The 21,098-nt window shown below is 41.5% G+C and overlaps 2 protein-coding genes across 2 annotated transcripts in view; both read right to left on the bottom strand.

Moving 5' to 3' along the window:
• LOC144539498 (NACHT, LRR and PYD domains-containing protein 3-like) overlaps positions 1 to 3,751 on the bottom strand; it is a 306,969-nt gene extending 303,218 nt beyond the window's left edge. Inside the window, exon 1 of the mRNA XM_078284789.1 lies at positions 3,721 to 3,751. The gene's annotated coding sequence lies outside the window, so the exon portion shown is untranslated. The remainder of the gene's footprint in view (positions 1 to 3,720) is intronic.
• A 3,453-nt stretch (positions 3,752 to 7,204) lies between these two features.
• LOC139914927 (NACHT, LRR and PYD domains-containing protein 3-like) lies at positions 7,205 to 20,791 on the bottom strand. The gene is made up of 12 exons (XM_078284764.1): positions 20,727 to 20,791; positions 19,900 to 20,185; positions 17,197 to 18,994; positions 16,920 to 17,093; positions 14,860 to 15,033; positions 13,511 to 13,684; positions 12,305 to 12,469; positions 11,397 to 11,570; positions 10,567 to 10,740; positions 9,737 to 9,910; positions 9,548 to 9,594; positions 7,205 to 8,051 (listed from the first exon to the last, which is right to left on the bottom strand). The coding sequence occupies exons 2-12, from the start codon at positions 20,174 to 20,176 to the stop codon at positions 7,489 to 7,491; spliced, it is 3,894 nt and encodes a 1,297-aa protein (XP_078140890.1). The 5' UTR covers positions 20,177 to 20,185; positions 20,727 to 20,791; the 3' UTR covers positions 7,205 to 7,488.
• Between the last annotated feature and the right edge of the window lie 307 nt (positions 20,792 to 21,098).

Raw genomic sequence — 21,098 nt, 5'->3', positions numbered from 1 at the left:
ATATACTGAATGCTCTTTTCTTTGCCATACTTCTTTTTCATCTGATCGATCTGAAACACCAGGAATTTTGTGTAGATCTCAATCAGGGTCTTGGGCAGGTCTTCTTCTCTCTCACTGGTTTTCAACAGCTCCTCCAGAACTGTAGCAGTGATCCAGCAGAAGACTGGGATGTGACACATGATGTGGAGGGTTCGTGAAGTCTTGATGTGGGAGATGACTCTGCTGGCCAGCTCCTCATCTCTGAATCTCTTCTTGAAGTACTCCTCCTTCTGCAGGTCAGTGAAGCCTCTCACCTCTGTCTCCATGTCAACAAACTCTCTAGGGATCTGATTGGCTGCTGCAGGTCGTGTGGTTATCCAGAGGCGAGCAGAGGGAAGCAGTTTCCCCTTGATGAGGTTTGTCAGCAGTACTTCTACTCTGGTTGACTCTGTCAAATCAATAGAGCACTCTTCATTGGCAGTGAAGTCTAGTTGAAGGCGGCTCTCATCCAGTCCGTCCAACACAAACAGAACTTTGAATTCACTTTTTTCATAGTTTTTGTTTACTGATGTCTGTAATGTTGTGAAGATTTCAATAAGAGCCTCCTCCTTGATGTCTTTGGTTTCCTTGATACATCTGTGAATTAGTTCTGCAAAACGAAACCTTTGTCCTTTCAGTGAATTCAGCTGGCGGAAGGTGAAGGGGAATGTGAGATGAACATCTTGATTGGTTCTTCCTTCAGTCCAGTCCAGGATGAACTTGTTCACAAGGAACGTTTTGCCGATTCCTGCAATCCCATTGGTCAGCACTGTTCTTATGGGTCTGGGTTTTCCAGAAGGGGGTTTGAAGATGTCGCAGGGTTTGATTGGTTTCTCTGGCTTTCTTGTTGCCATCTCAATCTGCCTGGCCTCATGCTGCATGTTGATGTTGTCTATGTCACCCCCGTCTGCGATGCAGAGCTTTGTGTAGATATCATCCAAGGGTTTCTTGTCCTCCAGAAGTCTTTTATCCTTACTCCCTAACAACATTTCAGGAGCACACATAAATCTGTCCTGGAGGTTAGATTGGAGCGTGTGTTGGTACCATGTGATGAGTTGTGGAGGTTCTGTGGTTGGCACCAACAAATCTGTGTAGAACAAATAAAAACAAACAGTATTAGTCTGTGTGTCCACCAGGCACCTCTGTAGCTAACAGCACTAAACAGAGGCTTGTGAGACAAATGGAAACCCATTTGAAGCTCAGTGCTCTTATTGCATCCTTTCCATTGAAAAAACAAAAAAGGAAGGCAATATTGTAAAGAGAGGCTCCCTGTTGACATGCGGCCTTAGTGGAGGAGGTAGGTTGTGATAATAGACAGAGCAGGCTGTGGATAATATTCTACGATAGTATTCAGATTCAGATATTTCATTGCAAGTGTAGCAGTGAAATTAACTATGGGTTGATTTCTTTCACATTATTTTTAAGTCAGTATTTTCCTGGGAAAGCTTTTGATGAGTACACATGCACCCAAGCTTCACAATCACACATTTACACAGTTACACCTGGGAGATGCCCAGTACAACCACAGTCTTCTACTGAGCAGCTCCACTGGAGCAGTTGGGGGTTCAGTGCCTTGCTCAAGGAGCATGACTGGTTCACTTTCCCATGCACTTTCCCAGCCAGATTTGAACTGCCGACCATCAGATCACAAGCCCAATTCTGCATCTTTTACTCAGATAAATTGGTGTTTCCAGGAGCTGTGATATCAAGTAAAAGAAGAGGATTAACTAAATCCTTTGTTATTTAAACAGCTACACTAAATGGGAAGTGACAACGTTACCAACATGGCAGAGCCAGAGAAAAAATTTACCTTCAGTCTGACTGCTGTCGGTGGGAAGGTGAGGAAGAGGAGCAGACTGTGGTTGAATGGATGAAGCTCCTCTGTTCTCTGAAGTCTCTCCAACATCACTGACATCCACTGAGAGAGAGAGAGAGAGAGAGAGAGAGAGAGAGAGAGAGAGAAACATTAAGGGCTTTAATTTAAATCCAGCCAACCAGCCACTAGATACGATGCATCCCACAACTCTTTACATATATGCAGGAGGCACTGAAGGGACTGAACATTCATCTTGTTTAGTATTAATTTGTGTCACTATTGTCTCACATGAATAGGTCACACACTTTTGTCAGCTATTTTTACTACTTTCACCACTGTACAGACATGCTGTACTGATCGGTCATAATCATGTCAGCAGATGAGTCAGTCAGCTACTCATTCATATCTGCATTCTGATTTAGTGAACAACAGGCCGTACAAACTTCAAACTGTTCACCTGTGTCATCATTATGTTCTTAGGTAGTTAGCATTCATCAGAATAACTACTATGGAAGGCAGAACCATTGCAAACTGTCTTCCTCTGTGCAGACATGTGTTCCTGTTTAATTAAACCTGAATTGACCTGCTGTTTATTTATTTATTGGGGCATCGCAGCCAAAATGTAAGGCACCAAGGCCAAACACAATGGTTATTAAAATCATTTTTTCATTCCTTTTTCCCTCAACAAAATAAATATCCTAATAGAAAAATTAAGTGTTGCAGTAAGATGGCTCAGACTGCAAAGTTAGTTACATGTCCAGTAACACACGATAACGTAAGTGTAACCCAGGTTATTTTCTGTAGCTACAAATTACAGATGTCCCCTAAACCTCACATGTAGACTATCGGTAGATGCTACAATGTTCCCTAAACGCCTCATGCAGACTACTGCTACTGATAGCGTTTTTGCTGCTCTCAACCCGGTTAATTTTGCAATATTCTTCATTACAGCGGCTAATTACCCGCTGTACATTTAAACTTACACTAGTTCTGCTCAAGCACTCATAGCTCTCTCCTTCTTTTAGCGACTTTCTCGCTAATCCCACAGTTGTTTACACGCTTTTCAGATCTGCTAGTTACTTAGCTTAGCAGTTAGCGATAGCTTAGCAGTTAGCAATAGCTTAGCAGTTAGCGATAGCTTAGCAGTTAGCGATGGCTTCTCTCTCTCCCTCTCAGTTTAATTAATAATTAGCTGTTAATGTTTACGTTAACGTTACACACATATATTTGCGAGAGTGGGAGGAATCTCGCGCTACTGTCGATGCCCAGCGTGATGACGGAGACACTGGGAAACGTGAACGTAAACGTTTGTTTATTTACTGCGTGGCATGTAGTTTTAAATGAGGAAATGCTCAACTTTCTTTTAACGGCACAACGGCCAGTTCAAAACAGGGCATGCCAAACTGGCCGTGTGGATAGTTCATTTTAGAAGGGGCATTACGGCCGTGGTATAATTCCTGCCCTGTGACTGAGGTCTGCTGGTCCTGGTCCTGGTCCTGGTCCTGGTCCGGGGTTGACTGCCATCTGAGGCCTTGTGGTCTGATGGAGCTCCAGACCCTTTTCTCTGCCTCTACAGCACTCGATAAATGGGACCAGAATCACAAGTCTCTAAATCTGTGACAAACGTCAGCTAGATTTCCTTAAATCTAGCCTGCCTATTATTGATATTCAGTCAAAAAATCCCTTTATTTTTTCATTGCACAGGATGTAGCTACTGACTGTCCCTAAGCAAGTGGCCCAGCGATAACAGCAGAGCTAACAGACAAACCTTTAACGGCAGATTGGGAGATTTCCTCTTTTTATAGTCTATAAACTGTTAAAATGCTGAGATAGAGTCTAAACTATAAAACACTTTAAACTGTCATGTGAGCTGCTGTTTACAATACCTTTGTTGGTGTCAATCAGTCGAGCTTCTCCAGCAGCCTGTAAGTGACATTAGGTCCGCCGCTTCAACAAGGAAGTCAACGAGGAAATTTCGAGAAAGAAGAGATGGCGCTTGTGCTCCGCGAGCCTGAGTAAGAATAAACACTTCTGGTCGGGTTTTTCAGAATAAAAGCGTAATTTCTACAAATCCGCATCACTCAAACATTCACTAAAAAACTTCTTTCTGCACAAAAAAACCCCAAATAATTAAGCAACAAAATGCAACTATATAATCTGTACAGTGTTCTTCCATGATAAGAATTGTTGTAATTGAAAATTCCCCTCTGCATTTCAACATCTGTTGATTTGTCACTTTTGGACTTCATAGGCTACACAGATTAAACATTATAGTTTGTAACACGCTTGGTCGTGTTTTAGTTTACATTATCTTTAGGGAAGTAGGCTGCTGCGGGATAGCATGACAGAGCCAGACGAGGTCAGTACTGGGATTTCACACAGGTACCACTTTATTCACCTGCACTTGTCAACCATGCAATGCCTGGTCTCTACGGCACTATAATCTCTCAACATACATGTAGATTGATATAGTTTAACACGTACCAAACCGTTACTGAAGAAGACAAGCTACTCGTCGGGAGACTGGGAGTAGTGTTCATCCTGCTGCTGCAACTCAGTCTCAGTAAAAACAAGGAGCGCCACCCAGCGACTTAATCTGTTACTGCAACCTAACAATGTTCCAAAAGCATAGTAGGCGTATTTGCGACTGTTACAAGTTCACCTCTCATTGCTATCACAAGATAGTTTATAGAGTCAAAACACTCCTACAGACACAACACACTGAGAGAGAGGGAGAGGGAGAGAGAGAGAGAGAGAGAGAGAGAGAGAGAGAGAGAGAGAGAGAGAGAGAGAGAGAGAGAGAGAGAGAGAGAGAGAGAGAGAGAGAGAGAGAGAGAGAGAGAGAGAGAGAGAGATTTGATTCAGGAAATACAACTGGTCTGGTGTCATTTTCGGCAACTTGACTGTGGGGAATTGCTAATGGCCAATGATCAAAAGTGTTATGAAATCAAAGGGCAAAAACGATGTTCAAGACTTCTGGATGTGATTTATTACACAAAATAATATATTGTCTGTCAAGATGGTAAGCATCAAAACAGGAGATTTCTGCAAAGTGCGCAGTGACTGTAGGCTTGTAATAAGTTCCATAACTCATATAATATAACTCAATAATGGACTAGAAATACTACACTTTCTCATTTCTCATTTATCTTGGCTAATTTTCAGTCATTGTGAATGGCACTAGCTGACAAAAAAAATAAAATAAAATAGTCGACCATGTTGCATAGCTTTGTGGGTAAATTGTTACTCTGCTAAATTCCAGTTAGTAGTATTACTAAAACCAGGAGAGCTGCTAGAAATATCAAAATACTGACTAGCCTCTGACAAGATGTCACACTGAATACGTATATTAACAGTTAATCACCCATTTTACTCTAGCGGAATAAGAGCTAGAATACTCTGTGTATGTAAACACGGGTTTTCACACCAGTCCTTTCCTTGTCAGTCCAGAGGGGGGAGCTGCTGATATTTGACATTATACAACAGTTAGTTCCGGTCGAGCTCGTGCTGTTGTACTGTATATCAGCATTAATATAGAACCTCCTTGATATCAGCACGGCTGTGATTATCTTCGACCGAATCACAGCCGTGCTGATATCAAGGAAACTATAAAAGATTTTTTATAGATATTATAGATCTTTTATAGTTTCCTTGGCTGATATACAGTACAACAGCACTCCCTCTCATGTGATATTGCTTAATTATACAACAGTTAGTTCCGGTCGAGCAATTTGATTGGACTAGAGGCATTCCATGAGCGCTGATATACAGTATAACAGCAGTGGGACCATAGAGATATAACACTGTTGTATCTCTATGACCGGGACGCTGTACTGTATGTATCACTCCGCTTCACAGGTGTTCTAATGTAACCTTGATCAGGTGCGGTCACACAGCGTTTTTCTGTGCTGAGAAAGCTGCCTGGAGCTTCTTGTGAGGAGAAATAAAAAGCGGATCACCACAACGTCATCAACGTTAGCACTTCTAGCAGACAATACAATGTTGTGCAACAAACAAATGCTTACCAGATATTCCCAGTACACGTCCACACACAACTCTTAACTTCACTCGCACCTAGGGTAGCGACAACGCAAATATGGAGACATTTTGACCGTAATCATGAACGGTCGGCCGAGGCGGAAGATTGGGAAGAAAGTAAGCTGAAATCGTCTGTGCTAACCTCAAAGTAACTAGCTAGCCTGCAGTCGGGAAACAGTTTACCTGTTGCTTGGCAACAAAAGTAAACAAAAAAAAAAAAAAAAGTATTATATACCTCTAAAGACCCATAATGTAATTTGGTTACCAGGTGTCCATTTGGAGTCTCCAAATCGCCATTTGGAAATCCGCCTAGATATTACCCTACAAAAAACATTGCTAAATACTCATTTTTTGTTGTTTTTCCATCTACTGTGAACCTGGATTTGGTCAGGCCTGTGGCTCCACTGAGTTTCTAGGCTGAAATACCACAGCCACAGGTAACTATACACTCAGAAAGTGTTTTTTCTTTTAGGCAGGAATGAAATTGCAATTTCCACTGTGTTTGAGCTGGTGTTGCTCACAGTAATTCTGACACTTGGAGAAGAAACTTCCAAGGCGTAGCTTTCAGGAATGATCAAGCTTTTGCCTGTAGGCATAGGGGTTCAAGAACAGTAACCATTTTATTTTGGGTATGTCATTTTCAGCCTTGTCTTCAGAAATAGGACGGCTATCCATCAGGTTAATGAACAAGTATCATTAATCCAGGGTAGGGCTTTAGGCCTGGATTTCTTAGTCTTATAAGATGCAATATCATTAAGAATTTTGATGACAATGCTTTTTCTTTAATGTGACTGAATGTATTTTGCCTTCTTACATTGATATTGTTTTTCTGCAACTTTTGTTTGTCATGATGTTGCTTTCTTTACCAGATCTCCCTTAAAAAAATATTCTAAATCTTATTGGGAATAAACTGGTTGACGGTTTAATAAAATAAAAAAATAAAAAATCCAAATGCATTACATGAGTTGGTTGAGAATACATTTTAAGGACTGTCATGCTCCTTCACTTACATTAAAAATCTATAGTGGTTTCTTCATAATTCTAGATGCTTTCCATGAATATGTGAATCTGAGTGTCACTGACATTTACTTTGGCAGTGTGAATCAACAATGTCATAGATTATATCTTCATCGACGATGAGAAGTGATGACTCACAACTTATAAAACAACAGAGCAATTTATTGGTTTATTTTAGGGTATAAAAAAAAAATTAAAATGCTTGTTTGAAAAGAAGATAAAACAATATTTAAATTGTAGCTCTGGAAAAAAAATGGTAGAAAACGAGTTGTTTAGGAGTGGTGAGATTAATAAAATACAAAATCAAAGAAAAGCCCAAAATAAAGATATTTTAACCTGTTAGCCATCAACAACAGATGAACAACAATAACTTGTTAACAATAATGAAAACCATGTTCAGTTAGCCAACAGAACACTCTCTATTTACAGAGATTGATGGATCATGTTTGCTTACAGTAAAACGAGTAGTAAACCAATACAAACATTACAGTAATATTATCACGTTAAGATGTAGGTGTGTGTGTGTGTGTGTGAGTGATCCTGTACAGAGTGAACTATCATTTCAGCTGCTGCCTTTGGTCAGCAGTGTGAGAGTTTCTCTACACAGGATGCGACTCTCCCTCCTCTATCTGACACAGAGACACTGAGACCTCGAAATCCACCAACGCAAGCCTAAACGCAGGGTAGAGGGGTTCAGCGAATGTGGAGTGGAAGGTGTAGATGTGGATCAGTGTGTCAGAGGAAACTCTGTAGAAGGACAGAGAGCCAGCAGACCAGTCCAGATACACTGCGACTCTGTCAGAGCCAGGGTCAGAGGAGCGGGGCGGTTGTGTTACTGTATTTCTGTTACTGTGCCAGACAGCGTAATGATGACTAGTGCATTCCAGACACCAGGAATTTTCATTCTCTCCAATCCTGCTGTCATAAGACCTCCTTATTCCTCTGTAAGCCACTCCTATATAAAACCATCCTTTCCTCTCAACCTCCCAGTAACAGCGACCAGTCAGACCAGTTCCACACAGCACCTGACAACAGCCATCAAATCTCTCTGGGTGATCAGGATATGGCTGCTTCTCTCCCACCGCTGTCACCTTTCTGTTGTCTTCAGACAGGAGGAGGTTTCTGTCCGCTGTGTTTGGGTCCAGAGTGAGTTCACAGGCATCTGATGGAGAGAACAAGACTCAATACAGCAGAAGTTTCTGATCTAATACACCTGTGTTCAGTGCCGGAGTGAACCTGGATGATTCCTGGTGGGGCCGCTGTTTTTCATTCATTCATTTTGTAAATGGATCATCATCTAGGCTGATCTTGCTGCAGCACGGCCCATTCATGTGACTTCTGCTCTCTGACAGCCCTCTCTCCTTTTCCTCTGTTTTCCTCACATTCACACACACACTGCTATTGACACACCTTAGTTTCCTCGACAACCTGCCACACCAAAAGCTCTCTGATTGGGGGGGGGGGAGGGGGGGGAGGGGGGGGGGGGGGGGCACTCTATAGACTGTGATTGGTCTAATCTGACGTGACAAGCTCATGTCAGACCTGTGCCAGACGAGACGAAAAGACAATGTAAAAAAATGGAGAATAAAAAGAAAAGGGGGGCAGAAAAGGCAAGGATTAAAAAAAGAATAATTAATAACAAATAATAATTAAAGTTTAGTAATTTAAAAGAAGTTCATCATTTTAAATGTCTTTTTGTGATTTCACTGGTAGAGATGTAACAGTTTCATGCATATAATCTATGGTGTGCTTCTGAAAAAGGTAATTCTGTTGCCTTTCTCTCCTCTATGTATGTACTGTATGTGTACATGTATGTGTAGGCCTCCTTGCTGATGTGTCCTCCTGTATGTACATCTATATATGTACTGTATATGTGCTGCATTTTTTACTTTAATTTGTTTGTGAACTATAACATGTATGATGGATTTAATATGAAATAAGTAGTGAATTGTGCATGTGAATTTATATATTACTTGTACTTTTTTGGAAGTAATCCTGTATCCCATTTGACTGAGTGCCACTCTGGTTAACCTGATTGGGTACCTGTATAAGATGGCCAAGTTTCCTCAATGTAGCGGTCCCAAGTGACAGTAACATTAAAAAGAAGGAATATGAGAAGCTGGAGAAATACCAGGGGCTTAAAGAGGAACGAGAGAGGATGTGGAAAATGAAGTGCAGAAGTGGTCCCAGTGGTATTAGGAGCACTCGGGGCTGTGACACAGCTCCACAACATGTTAATTATTGAAGCTACAGTATATTAATTTGCACTAAAAATATATTGTTTTCCTTAGAAAAGGGTACCATGAAATAACAGGGTTGCAGAGATTAGTGCCATAGGTATTTATTGTTAAGGGTTCTTTTCTTTTGTTCTTTTCTCTAACAAAATGGAGACAAATGCTATTTTATCCATTACCTGTTGCCTTTTACTTTTACATATTACCCAACCCCCCAAAAGTGGGTTGGTCTGATGCATGATCCCACTCCAGCCTGCCTGTGTTTATTATTTACTGATTCATTAACAGATTGATTATTTATTTTTTTCAGCTTCATGATGACACATTTTGTCAGCCGTTTTTTTTCTTCAGAGTAGTATTGAAATGAATAGAAATTGAATATGTGCTGCTTTGTTTTAATGAATAAAACTAAATACACACTTACACTTCCTCAGACCTGGTTTCAGCCTCTGCACTCCACCATGGTCCACACTGGAGAGAGAAGGGAGGGTGTTTCCATAAAACATCACTCATATCCACCACTAAACATTAATCAATATTCCTCATCTTCTCAGTGTGACAGAGAAAATGTGTGTGAGCTCTCAGCCTTCTAGCAGACGTCGCCTCTCCAGACCTGAGAGAGTCCAGTCTCCAGTGTGGATCCTCCAGTCCAGCAGAGAGCAGCTTCACTCCTGAGGCTCCTGGATGATTGTAGCTCAGGTCCAGCTCTCTCAGATGGGAGGGGTTGGAGCTCAGAGCTGAGGCCAGAGAAGCACAGCCTTCCTCTGTGAGCAGACAGCCTGACAGCCTGCACACACACACACACACACACAAACACAAAACATTGTGACAATGCAGTGAAATGCTAGCAAAATGTACAATAACTGTCTGAAATGCAAACATTTGACCCAATGATCGGCTTTGTGGCTTCATTTGGTTCAGTTTGAGGGTTCTCGACTCAGTTTGTGACAGAATCTTCGATACCCTTTCTGGTATTTTAGGTTTCAAAAACTGAGGCCACAAGAAGAGCGAATAGTGAAATATCCTCATGGAAGGTAATCTTGCATAGCCACACCTCCGTCTCAAGCTCATGAAGGTCTGGAGAAATTCTCATCAGAAAATGTTGGATAATGAGACCTTGCAGAGCTAGAGCCAGACATTCAGTTGGCTCCGAGTTTGAAAACACATTACGTCCCCGGAAACTGCACCTCTGTTTGTTTTTTTTTGTCAGTGTAGCTATACTAACCAGCTGTTCTGCTTGAACCTCTCTGGAGTTGTGGCTATGCGAGATTATGGAAAATAATTCACAGGGGCTACAAAGTGCTAAACGTTGTTATCAATTGCTTTAAAAATCATGGAAGCGGAAAAAATCCTACACAGGTCAGTTGTTTATTTACTGACGTTAACCTGCATGTAAAGCAGGAATTAAATGGTCATGTGTTGAGCAGGTTGAGGAATCCTGACCTGAGAGTTTCCAGTCTGCATTGTGGACTCTCCAGTCCAGCAGAGAGCAGCTTCAGTCCTGAATCCTGCAGGTCGTTGTTACTCAGGTCCAGCTCTCTCAGACTAGAGGACTGGGAGCTGAGAACTGAGGCCAGAGCTTCACAGCTTCTCTCTGACAGCTGACAGACACTCAGCCTGAAGGAGAATTAGTGATGAAGACAAACAACAACTTTAAAAATGTTTCTATTCTCTCCTCTGTAAAAAAACAAAAACAAAAAAAGAGATCATAATAAATATACTGTAGGTTGTCAATGGTGAAATAAAGATTAGTTACAGAACAGTACTAGTTACTAGTCTGTACTTCACAGTTACAGTAACACACACACTGTATATATACGTATATATACAGTATACCAGCAATGTAATCTCTTTGTACTTTTTGGTAATTTCATAACAAGCTGACGATTTCATACTTACCCACTCATCATGTTGTTGTTGCATTTTAATAGTCACAGCAATAACAACACTGGGTCAACTGTCCACTACAAATTTGCATCGTAGCAATGGATTCCTGAACTGCACTTTTTCCACTCATGACATTTCTTGTAAAGTTGCTATAATATATCTTTAGCTGTCTTGCATTGTCACAAGATCATGCAGACATAATTTGGTAAGTTGTTAGGCACTTTCATTGCTGAAGCTGAATCAGAAGAAAACTAATTCTGAAAACTTCCAAGATCTCCATTACAACAAAATTGAAAATACTTAAAAATACTTCCTGCTGTAAAATTGCTCTGAAAACCTGATTTAAAACTTGCAGAGCTAATCTTTGCAAATTCATGAATCCTAACCTGAGCGTTTCCAGTCTACAGTGTGGACTCTCCAGTCCAGCAGAGAGCAGCTTCACTCCTGAATCCTGCAGCTCGTTGTTACTCAGGTCCAGCTCTCTCAGACTAGAGGACTGGGAGCTGAGAACTGAGGCCAGAGCTTCACAGCTTCTCTCTGACAGCTGACAGACACTCAGCCTGAAGAAGAATTAGTGATGAAGAGGAACAAGAACTTAAAGAATGTGTCTATTTACTCCTCTGTACAAAAAAAAAAGATCACATTAAAGGTAGGTTGAATGGTGAAATAAGCCAGCAGTGGGAGCTTTGCCTCTGTGTCTTTCTATGAGCAGCAAATTCTCTTTTAAGCCTGTCATTCATATAGAAGTTTAAAATGCACTGGGAAGTCTAAATATAAGAAAATCGGTCAGAGAAGACAAGCTTGACCCTTGTCTTCTGCGTCTTAGGTCGTTTTCACACTTGGTACATTTGCTTGAGTCCGAACCCCGTGTTCAATTGTTCCCAAGTGTCCCGGCGTTGCTGGTCTGGTTTCACACTGTTATAATTCAGCCGAACCACGGTAGGTTTGCGTGAAACATTCGTCATCAACGTGAGTCCTTATGATGCACTTTATCGGTAAAAACGCCACAAATGGAGAACAATGTGTGCCTCGCATTGTTTGCAGTGATTTTGTTTATTTGTTGTCACTACTAAAATGTGCACAGCAGTGAGCGACTCTTGCACCTGTGTGCCTAGTAGTCGATATCGGCCTATTTGTTGCTTTACTTGCAGTGCATCATTCACGCCCCTCTGTTAGGTGAGCTTATCACTACAGCCCCGCTACTGGCCAGGCGTTACAGATTTATTTTCCATCACTTATGAAAACCTGATTTAAAACTTGCACAGCTAATCCTTGCAATTTCATGAATACTGACCTGAGAGTTTCCAGTCTACGGGGTGGACTGGAATAGAGCAGCGTCACTCCGAAATCCTCCAGTTCGTTGTTACTCAGGTCCAGCTCTCTCAGACTCGAGGACTGGGAGCTGAGAACTGAGTCCAGAGCTTCACAGCTTGTATCTGACAGCTGACAGCCACTCAGCCTCAATAGAGATGAAAAGATTTTAAACTTTTGTAAGGTGATTTGGATAATTACATCTACCAAATGGCATACGCTATGTTATGGAATACAGAAAGACAAAAATAAGAACAGTAAAATATATGAAGTGGATATATAGAAATATGGAAACACTTTGAAGTAGTTTTACATAATATTAAAAGCATAAAATACAAAATGACAAGCAACAAAAGCTTAAGAAGGGGGTAAAGAGAAAAACATTACACAAAAGCAAGTAAAAAAGAATAATTGTTTTAAAATTGTTTTAAAAGGTGATAGTGAATTTGCTAGTCTAAGTCCCTCACAGTCTAGATGGCATAAGTGTAATCACCTTTAGTCAGGAGTTTAGACTGAGTGTCAGTCAGAAGGACTTGAAGATCTCAGCTTGCTCTCCAGCTCATTCACTCTTTCAAACTTTATTTAGTTCTCGGAAGACACACTGAGGGTTGGAACCCTATTTTTCAATGATCCGAGATTACAAATAAATACAGTCATGGACAACTGGTTTGCTCTCCAGCTCATAGGGAACCAAGAGGTCCGCAGTGTAACTCAGAGCCAAAACTAGCCATATTCAGTGAAATCTTAATATTTATTCTATATCAGCAGGTACCCAGTGGAAAAATGCTAAATTTGGGGATATATAATATCTGCTTAGCATTAGTTAAAATCCTAGCTCCTTTACGCTGAACAAGCTGGAGATGTGACAGTCAATTTTGACTGAGACAGGAAGAGAGAGGTGCAGTAATCTAAATGACATGAGATCAAAGTATGGAGGATCTTCTCTTAGTCCTCCAGGTTCATGGCTGTGTATGAATTTGGATCAGGACAAAACACATTCTGGAAAAACCCCAAACTTTCTTTTCCGTGAAATTGAAAATGACACTGTAAAGTGGCTCTGAAGTCCTGATGTAAATCTGGCAGGGTCACCTTTTGCAGATTCAGGAATACTGACCTGAGAGAGACTGCACGGACCTTAGTGTGGAGAAATGTGTCAAATCAATTGACAAAAACTGTAAATTGATCTTACCTGAGAGTTTCCAGTCTACAGTGTGGACTCTCCAGTCCAGCAGAGAGCAGCTTCACTCCTGAATCCTGCAGGTCGTTGTTACTCAGGTCCAGCTCTCTCAGACTAGAGGACTGGGAGCTGAGAACTGAGGCCAGAGCTTCACAGCTTCTCTCTGACAGTTTACAGCCACTCAGCCTCAACGGACATGGAAAGATATGAAAATGTAATTCTCTTATATTTTATTGTCAGTGTTTTCTTTCAAATAATTACTACTAATAATGATAATGTTTATTTATGTAGCCCTTACCTAAAAGCAGAGTTTACAGTGCACTTTGCATGGAGCTGTAGCTCATTGAGTTTAGTGTAGCACTAACAATGCCAAGGATATTGGTTTGATTTCCACTGGGGTCACCAATGCCAAAAATGTATTCACATGTTACTGTAGGGTGATCTAGATAAATACATCCACCAAATGGCATACGCTATGTTATGCTTTACATTAACCCATAAAGAAGAATTTAAAGCTATATAAGGCAGATTCAAAGTGTTCTTAAAGATGATATTGAATTTGTTAGTCTACGTTCCTCAGGTAGGCATTCCACAGTCTAGAGGCGCTGATGGCAAAAGTGTAATCACCTTTAGTCTGGAGTTTAGACTGAGTGTCAGTCAGAAGGAACTGAAGATCTCAGCTTAATCTCCAGCTCATTCATTCATTCAACCTTTATTTAGTTCTTGGAAGACACACTGAGGGTTGGGACCCTCCTTTTCAATGGTGCCGAGATTACAAATAAACAGAGTCACAGACAACAAAGCCCCAAAGATCTCCAGATCTTCAGGTCCTTCGGGTCTGATTTGCTCTCCAGTTCATAGGAAACTAAGAGGTCTGCAGTGTAACTCAGGACCAAAACTAGCCAAATTCAGTGAAATCTTAATATTAATTCTATATCAGCAGGTACCCAGTGGAAAAATGCTAAAATTGGGGATATATGATCTCTGCTTAGCACTAGTTAAAAACCTAGCTCCTTTACTCTGAACAAGCTGGACATGTGACAGTCAATTCTGACTGACTTAGGAATAGAGAGAGGTGCAGTAATCTAAATGATATCAAAGCATGGATGATCATTTCTCAATCCTCCAGGTTCATGCTTGTATATGAATTTGGATCAGAATAAAACACATTCTGGAAAAACCAAAAACTTTCTTTTCAGTAAAACTGAAAATGCAAAATGTAAAATGGCTCTGAAGTCCTGATATGAATCTAACAGGGTCACCCTTTGCTGATTCAGGAATACTGACCTGAAAGACACTGTTTTGAAAGTACAGACCTTAGTGTGGAGAAATGTCTGAAATCAATTGTAAATTCATCTTACCTGAGAGTTTCCAGTCTGCATTGTGGACTCTCCAGTCCAGCAGAGAACAGCTTCAGTCCTGAATCCTGCAGGTCGTTGTTACTCAGGTCCAGCTCTCTCAGACTAGAGGACTGGGAGCTGAGAACTGAGGCCAGAGCTTCACAGCTTCTCTCTGACAGCTTACAGCCACTCAGCCTCAATAGACATGAGAAGATATAAAAATGTCATTCTCTTATATTTTAATGTCGATGTTTTCTTTCAAATAATTCCTACAAATAATGCTAATGTTTATTTACGTAGCCCTTATCTAAAAGTAGAGTTTACAGTGCACTTTGCATGGTGCTGTAGCTCATTGAGTTTAGTGTAGCACTAACAATGCCAAGGATATGATCTCCTTCAATATTATTGATCTCCTTCAATGTTATGAACCCACCAGACCCCTCAGGTCTTCAGATACTGGTCTGCTTACTGTTCCCAGGGTCAGAACAAAGCATGGAGAAGCAGCTTTTAGTTTTTCTGCTCCTCATGCCTGGAACAAACGTCCAGAACATCTGAGGTCTGCCTCCACTTTACAATCTTTTAAATCAGGGCTTCAAACTTTTCTGTTCACCAGGGCTTTTTAAGAAATCTAGGGCAACACTCATCTGCACTGGAATATTTATTTATTTTTATCTTTTATATTTTCCTTTAAATGTGATTTTAATGCACTTTCGCTTTTCTTCATCTTTTTAATCTTCTTGCACTGTCGTTTTATCTGTCGTTATTTTTATTTTATTTATGTAAAGCACTTTGAATTGCCGTTGTGTATGAAATGTGCTATATAAATAAACTTGCCTTGCCTTGACTGATTTCCACTGTGGTCACCAACACCAAAAATGTATACACACAATGGTACTGTAAGGTGATCTGGATAAATACATCCACCAAATGGCATGCTATGTTATGCTTTACATTAAGTCATAAAGATGAATATTAAGATATATAAAGCAAATTTAAAGTGCTTTAAAAGATGATATTGAATTTTCTAGTTTAAGTCCCTCAGAAACACATTCCACAGTCTAGAGGCGCTGATGGCAAAAGTGTTTTCACCTTTAGTCTGGAGTTTAGACTGAGTGTCAGTCAGAAGGACCTGAAGATCTCAGCTTGCTCTCTAGCTCATAGGGAACTAAGAGGTCTGCAGTGTAACTCAGGGCCAAAACTAGCCAAATTCAGTGAAATCTATTCACTATTAATAATATATATAATTCTGTACCAGCAGGTACCGAGTGGAAAGATGATAAAATTGGGGATATATGATCTGTGATGGCCCCGGCTGTCTGTCCTCCCCATAGTTGCCTCTCTGTTTGTGTCTGTCTGTCTCTATCTCCATGTCTCCTAGATGCTCTGCCAGCCCACTTGCCTTCCTGCTGGCCCGTCCTGCCCCGCCCTTGGTTGCTGACAGACTGCACCTGTGGGGAAGACCATGAAGGCCTGGCCACCCCACAGTTGTCTCTCTCTCCACTCCCTGGAAGGCTGGTGCCCTCTTTCGTTTGGTTTTCTTCTTCGTTTTCTTGTACCACACAACACTTGCCCTACCCATGCCGTTTTCACTGCATCTACCACCCACACTTCACACTGACACCCGCCTCCACACATCATAACTTTACTTTTTATTTAGTCTTATTAATAAAATAATGGGTTAACCGTTGCTTACATTGTGGATCTCCCCTATTTGTTATGGCCTGAATGAACCGGTCATAACAGATCACTTCTGAACACTAGTTAAAATCCTAGCTGCTTCACTCTGAACAAGTCAATTTTGACTGAGATAGAAATAGAGAGAAGTGCAGTAATATAAATTACATGATATCAAAGCATGGATGATCTTCTCATCATCCAGGTTCATGGCTGTGTATGAATTTGGATCAGAATTAAACACATTCTGTAAAAATCCAAAACTATTTTAAGTGAAATTGAAGTCCTGATACCTGTCACCCTATGCAGATTCAGGAATACTGACCTGAGAGAGACTGTTTTGAAAGCGCGGGCCTTAGTAGAGAAATGTGTCAAATGAAATGAGAAAAACTGTAAATTGATCTTACCTTAGCGTTTCCAGTCTACAGTGTGGACTCCCCAGTCCGGCAGAGAGCAGCTTCACTCCTGAATCCTGCAGCTCGTTGTTACTCAGGTCCAGCTCTCTCAGACTAGAGGACTGGGAGCTGAGAACTGAGGCCAGAGCTTCACAGCTTCTCTCTGACAGCTTACAGACACTCAGCCTGAAAAAAGATTAGAAAAACCTTGAAAACATTTATTTTTTTCCCTCCTGTACATAAGACAACATTTAATGTATTTACCTACAAAAGGTACCTATGTACCTACAAAGATTTATTGGAGGCTTTGACCACTGGCAGCAGTCTCAGCAGACCCTCCTCTGAAGCAGAGTATTTCTTCAGGTCAAACACGTCCAGCTCTTTTTCTGATGACAGTAAGATGAAGACCAGAGCCGACCACTGAGCAGGGGAGAGTTTGTCTGTGGAGAGACTTCCTGATCTCAGGTACTGTTGGATCTCCTCCACTAGAGAACGGTCATTCAGCTCATTCAGACAGTGGAACAGATTGACGCTTCTCTCTGGAGACGGATTCTCCATGATCTTCTTCTTGATGTACTGGACTGTTTCCTGATTGGTGTGTGAGCTTCCTGTCTTTGTCAGCAGGCCTCGTAGGAGAGTCTGATTGGTCTCCAGTGAAAGACCCAGGAGGAAGCGAAGGAACAAGTCCAGGTGTCCATTTGGACTCTGTAAGGCCTTGTCCACAGCACTCTGGTAGAGGTATTTTACTGCTGATTTGTCTCTGAATAGTGTAGACCACCAGGAGGCTTCTGACAGCAGATTGACACCAGAGCTGATGAATGAGACGATGACATAAACAGCAGCCAGAAACTCCTGAATGCTCAGATGGACAAAGCAGAACACCTTGTCCTTGTACAGCTCACACTCCTCTTTAAAGATCTGTGTGAACACTCCTGAGTACACTGAGGCTGCTCTGATATCAATGTCACACTCTGTCAGGTCTGCTTCATAGAAGATCTGGTTGCCTCCCAGTTGGTCAAAAGCCAGTTTTCCCAGAGAGAGAATCATCTCCCTGCTCTGTGTAGTCCAGTGTGAGTCTGTCTCATCTCTCTCATGATACTTGACGTTCCCCTGTTTGGACTGAACCACCAGGAAGTGGATGTACATCTCAGTCAGGGTCTTGGGCAGGTCTCCTCTCTTACTGGTTTTCAACACCTGCTTCAGAACTGTAGCAGTGATCCAGCAGAAGACTGGGATTTGGCACATGATGTGGAGGCTTCGTGAAGTCTTGATGTGGGAGATGATTCTGCTGGCCAGCTCCTCATCTCTGAATCTCTTCCTGAAGTACTCCTCCTTCTGTGGGTCAGTGAACCCTCTCACCTCTGTCACCAGGTCAACACACTCAGGAGGAATCTGATTGGCTGCTGCAGGTCGTGTGGTTATCCAGAGGCGAGCAGAGGGAAGCAGTTTCCCCTTGATGAGGTTTGTCAGCAGCACGTCCACTGAGGTTGACTCTGTCACATCGGTCAGGATCTTGTTCTTCTTGAAGTCTAGAGGAAGTCGACACTCATCCAGACCGTCAAAGATGAACACAACCTGGAACTTGTCAAACCTGCAGATTCCTGCTTCTTTGGTCTCAGTAAAGAAGCGATGAAGAAGTTTCACCAAGCTGTACTTTTCCTCTTTCAGCAGATTCAGCTCTCGGAAAGTGAATGGAAATGTGAACTGTATATCCTGGTTGGCTTTGTCTTCAGCCCAGTCCAGAGTAAACTTCTGTGTTAAGACTGTTTTCCCAATGCCAGCCACTCCCTTTGTCATCACTGTTCTCATTGATTCATCTTGTCCAGGTACGGGTTTAAAGATGTCTTCACTTTTGATTGTGTTTTCTGGTCTCACTGGTGTCCTGGATGCTGTTTCAATCTGTCTGACTTCATGTTCATTGTCGGCCTCTCCAGTCTCTTCCTCTGTGATGTAGAGCTCTGTGTAGATCTCGTTCAGAAGTGTCGACTTTGATTTTTGTGATTGTGATTTTGTGATTCCTTCAAACAAAGGCTGGAACTTCTTCTTCATGTCGGATTTGAGTCTACGCTGGCACTCGGCAAGAGTCTCTGAATGAATAAACAACAGATGACATCAGTAAGAGGATGTTATAGTAAATATGAGTAGTATTTCTTGTTAAATATACATTTCCCAACCCCATGGTATCTATTCAACTCATTACTGTTTTGTGGACAATCAGATTCTGACCACATTGTCATCACCATTTTCATTTCCACTTTGCACACTAAAGAAGGGCGTCTGGCCCAAAACGTCTGTGCGGCAAATTAACATACATGAAGGAGTGCTGTCCTGTAATCTTAAATAGAACATATTGCACTGGACCATCTCTGAGGAAAACATTGTTTTGAACATTTATACCATTAAAAATAAACTGACATCACACTAAGCTCACCTCCCTCAGTTGTTGAAGCTTGTTCATCAGATAGGTGTGGTAGGTCGGCACTTGGTCTTGGTCTGCCTAACAATTCATCCCTATTTAGTGCCCATCGTCCTGACTGCGTATAAGGTATAAAGTAACTGTTGTTGTGCCATTCATTATTATTCAGCAGTTTTCATTGAAGTAACCTGATTTGGCAAAGACACATTCAAGCCACGCTGCTAATTCCCATTAAGCACTTCTAGCTGTGCTTTATTAGTTGAGCTGTTGCACTTTTCTTACTTTCTGTTACTTACATTTCAGACAGTACACTTGTGTTGGTAACCCTTGTTTAAAAGCCACAATAAAATGGTTACAATGGTGATGCAGCATGTACAAGGCTGTGTAGCCCATCAAAAAGCAGTCACTCTCTCACTCTCTCTCTCTCTCTCTCGCCCTACAGTTTCAATGTGAGATACAGAGCAGGCAAGATGAACCTATTTGCTGACTACCTGTCCTGCCTGCCTGAGCTTCCTCCACAACATTTTGCTGTGGGTAGATCTGCCTGCCACTAACTGTTTTGTCATAACAACTTACTTTCGGGTGCTGAGCTGGTGTTTGACAAACTCTGCACTAGATCATTCTTGTTGATCTTCATTAAAACCTCTTTGGTCACCTCCAGAGTGTATTCGCTGTAGGTCTGCACCATCTGATCCACTGTGTCCAGCCTGTCTGTCTTCTCCAGCCGGCTCTTTGGGATGGCTGGGAAGCCTTCCAGGATGTCATCCTGCTGCAGGAACCACTTGAACTTCTTAAACTCTTCATCTCCCAAATCCTCCAAAGTTCCCAAGAGCAGCTCTATAGGCGTCGTCATCGTTTCTCCCTGGTAAAATCAGGGGACATTTTCAACTCTATGGACAATTTTGAAATTTCCCCACCTGAATGATTAAAGATTCATCTCATCTAAACTCATCAATACCATTGTTTTAGACATGTGGGTCTAGTATTCGTATATATATACATATGAATGTCTTCAGGAAGGTCAGAGGACAGGGTAATTTTTTTCTCTTTCCATTTCCCTTTATTCCTGTGAACTGATAAAAAAAAAAAATTCTATTACCAGGCCTATTCAACTAGTGGCCTACAGGCCAGATACGGCCCGTTTCTATGCCAAATAACTATTCCATCGCCCTGTATGCAATAAACTGGTGCACATTCATGCAAACAGCCACTGAGTAATTCTGAGACCTCGAACCAATGACAAGTGATGCACAGTATTCGCAACCTAACTACCTACAACCTAACTGATATTTATCAGGCTACCACTAAGTATAAAATGCATGATCTTTAGCACCATGTCTTGCAAAAGTCTACCATAGCATACAGTGCCAGCTAGCCTATTCATCAAATGTTTATAATTTTACCTTGGAAGATGTTCGCCTGGTGAATTCACATCCAGATCAAGTCACAGAGACTTCCTAACTTCATCTGTAGAGGAAACAGAGAAGGTGCTGCTTATTCTCCTTTGTCAGTCCTGAGTGTCTTTGTTCATTTGATCTGAGGCTGCTGTCACATCCTCATAACTTCACTATCAAACTCTAGAAACATCAGTATGACGTCAAACCAGTCTAACCTGTGGCCAGAAACCGTAAGTTATGCATAAAACTATGGATCTGTGAGACCGAAGGATGACCATCACTATGGTCTTTTATTGACTGATAGCCTTCGTTCCGCCTATCCTTGAGACCATATATCAACAGCATCATGCCCATGACCCTTGGAGGCGGGAGCTCCTA

The sequence above is a fragment of the Centroberyx gerrardi genome, chromosome 7, assembly GCF_048128805.1.
Source record: "Centroberyx gerrardi isolate f3 chromosome 7, fCenGer3.hap1.cur.20231027, whole genome shotgun sequence".
Classification (NCBI taxonomy): Eukaryota; Metazoa; Chordata; class Actinopteri; order Beryciformes; family Berycidae; genus Centroberyx; species Centroberyx gerrardi.
Note: the sequence above shows the minus strand (reverse complement) of the source record. Positions and strands in the feature narration are given on the sequence as shown.

Bases quoted from the DNA above. Each gene is read 5' to 3' on its own strand.
- LOC139914927 (XM_078284764.1), bottom strand. From the start codon at position 20,176: ATGACGACGCCTATAGAGCTGCTCTTGGGAACTTTGGAGGATTTGGGA. The intron at 15,034-16,919 runs GTAAGATCAATT...ATGTCTATTGAG, and splicing joins TGTAGACTGGAAACGCTAAG to GCTGAGTGGCTGTAAGCTGT. The intron at 11,571-12,304 runs GTCAGTATTCAT...ATTCTTCTTCAG, and splicing joins CGTAGACTGGAAACTCTCAG to GCTGAGTGTCTGTCAGCTGT.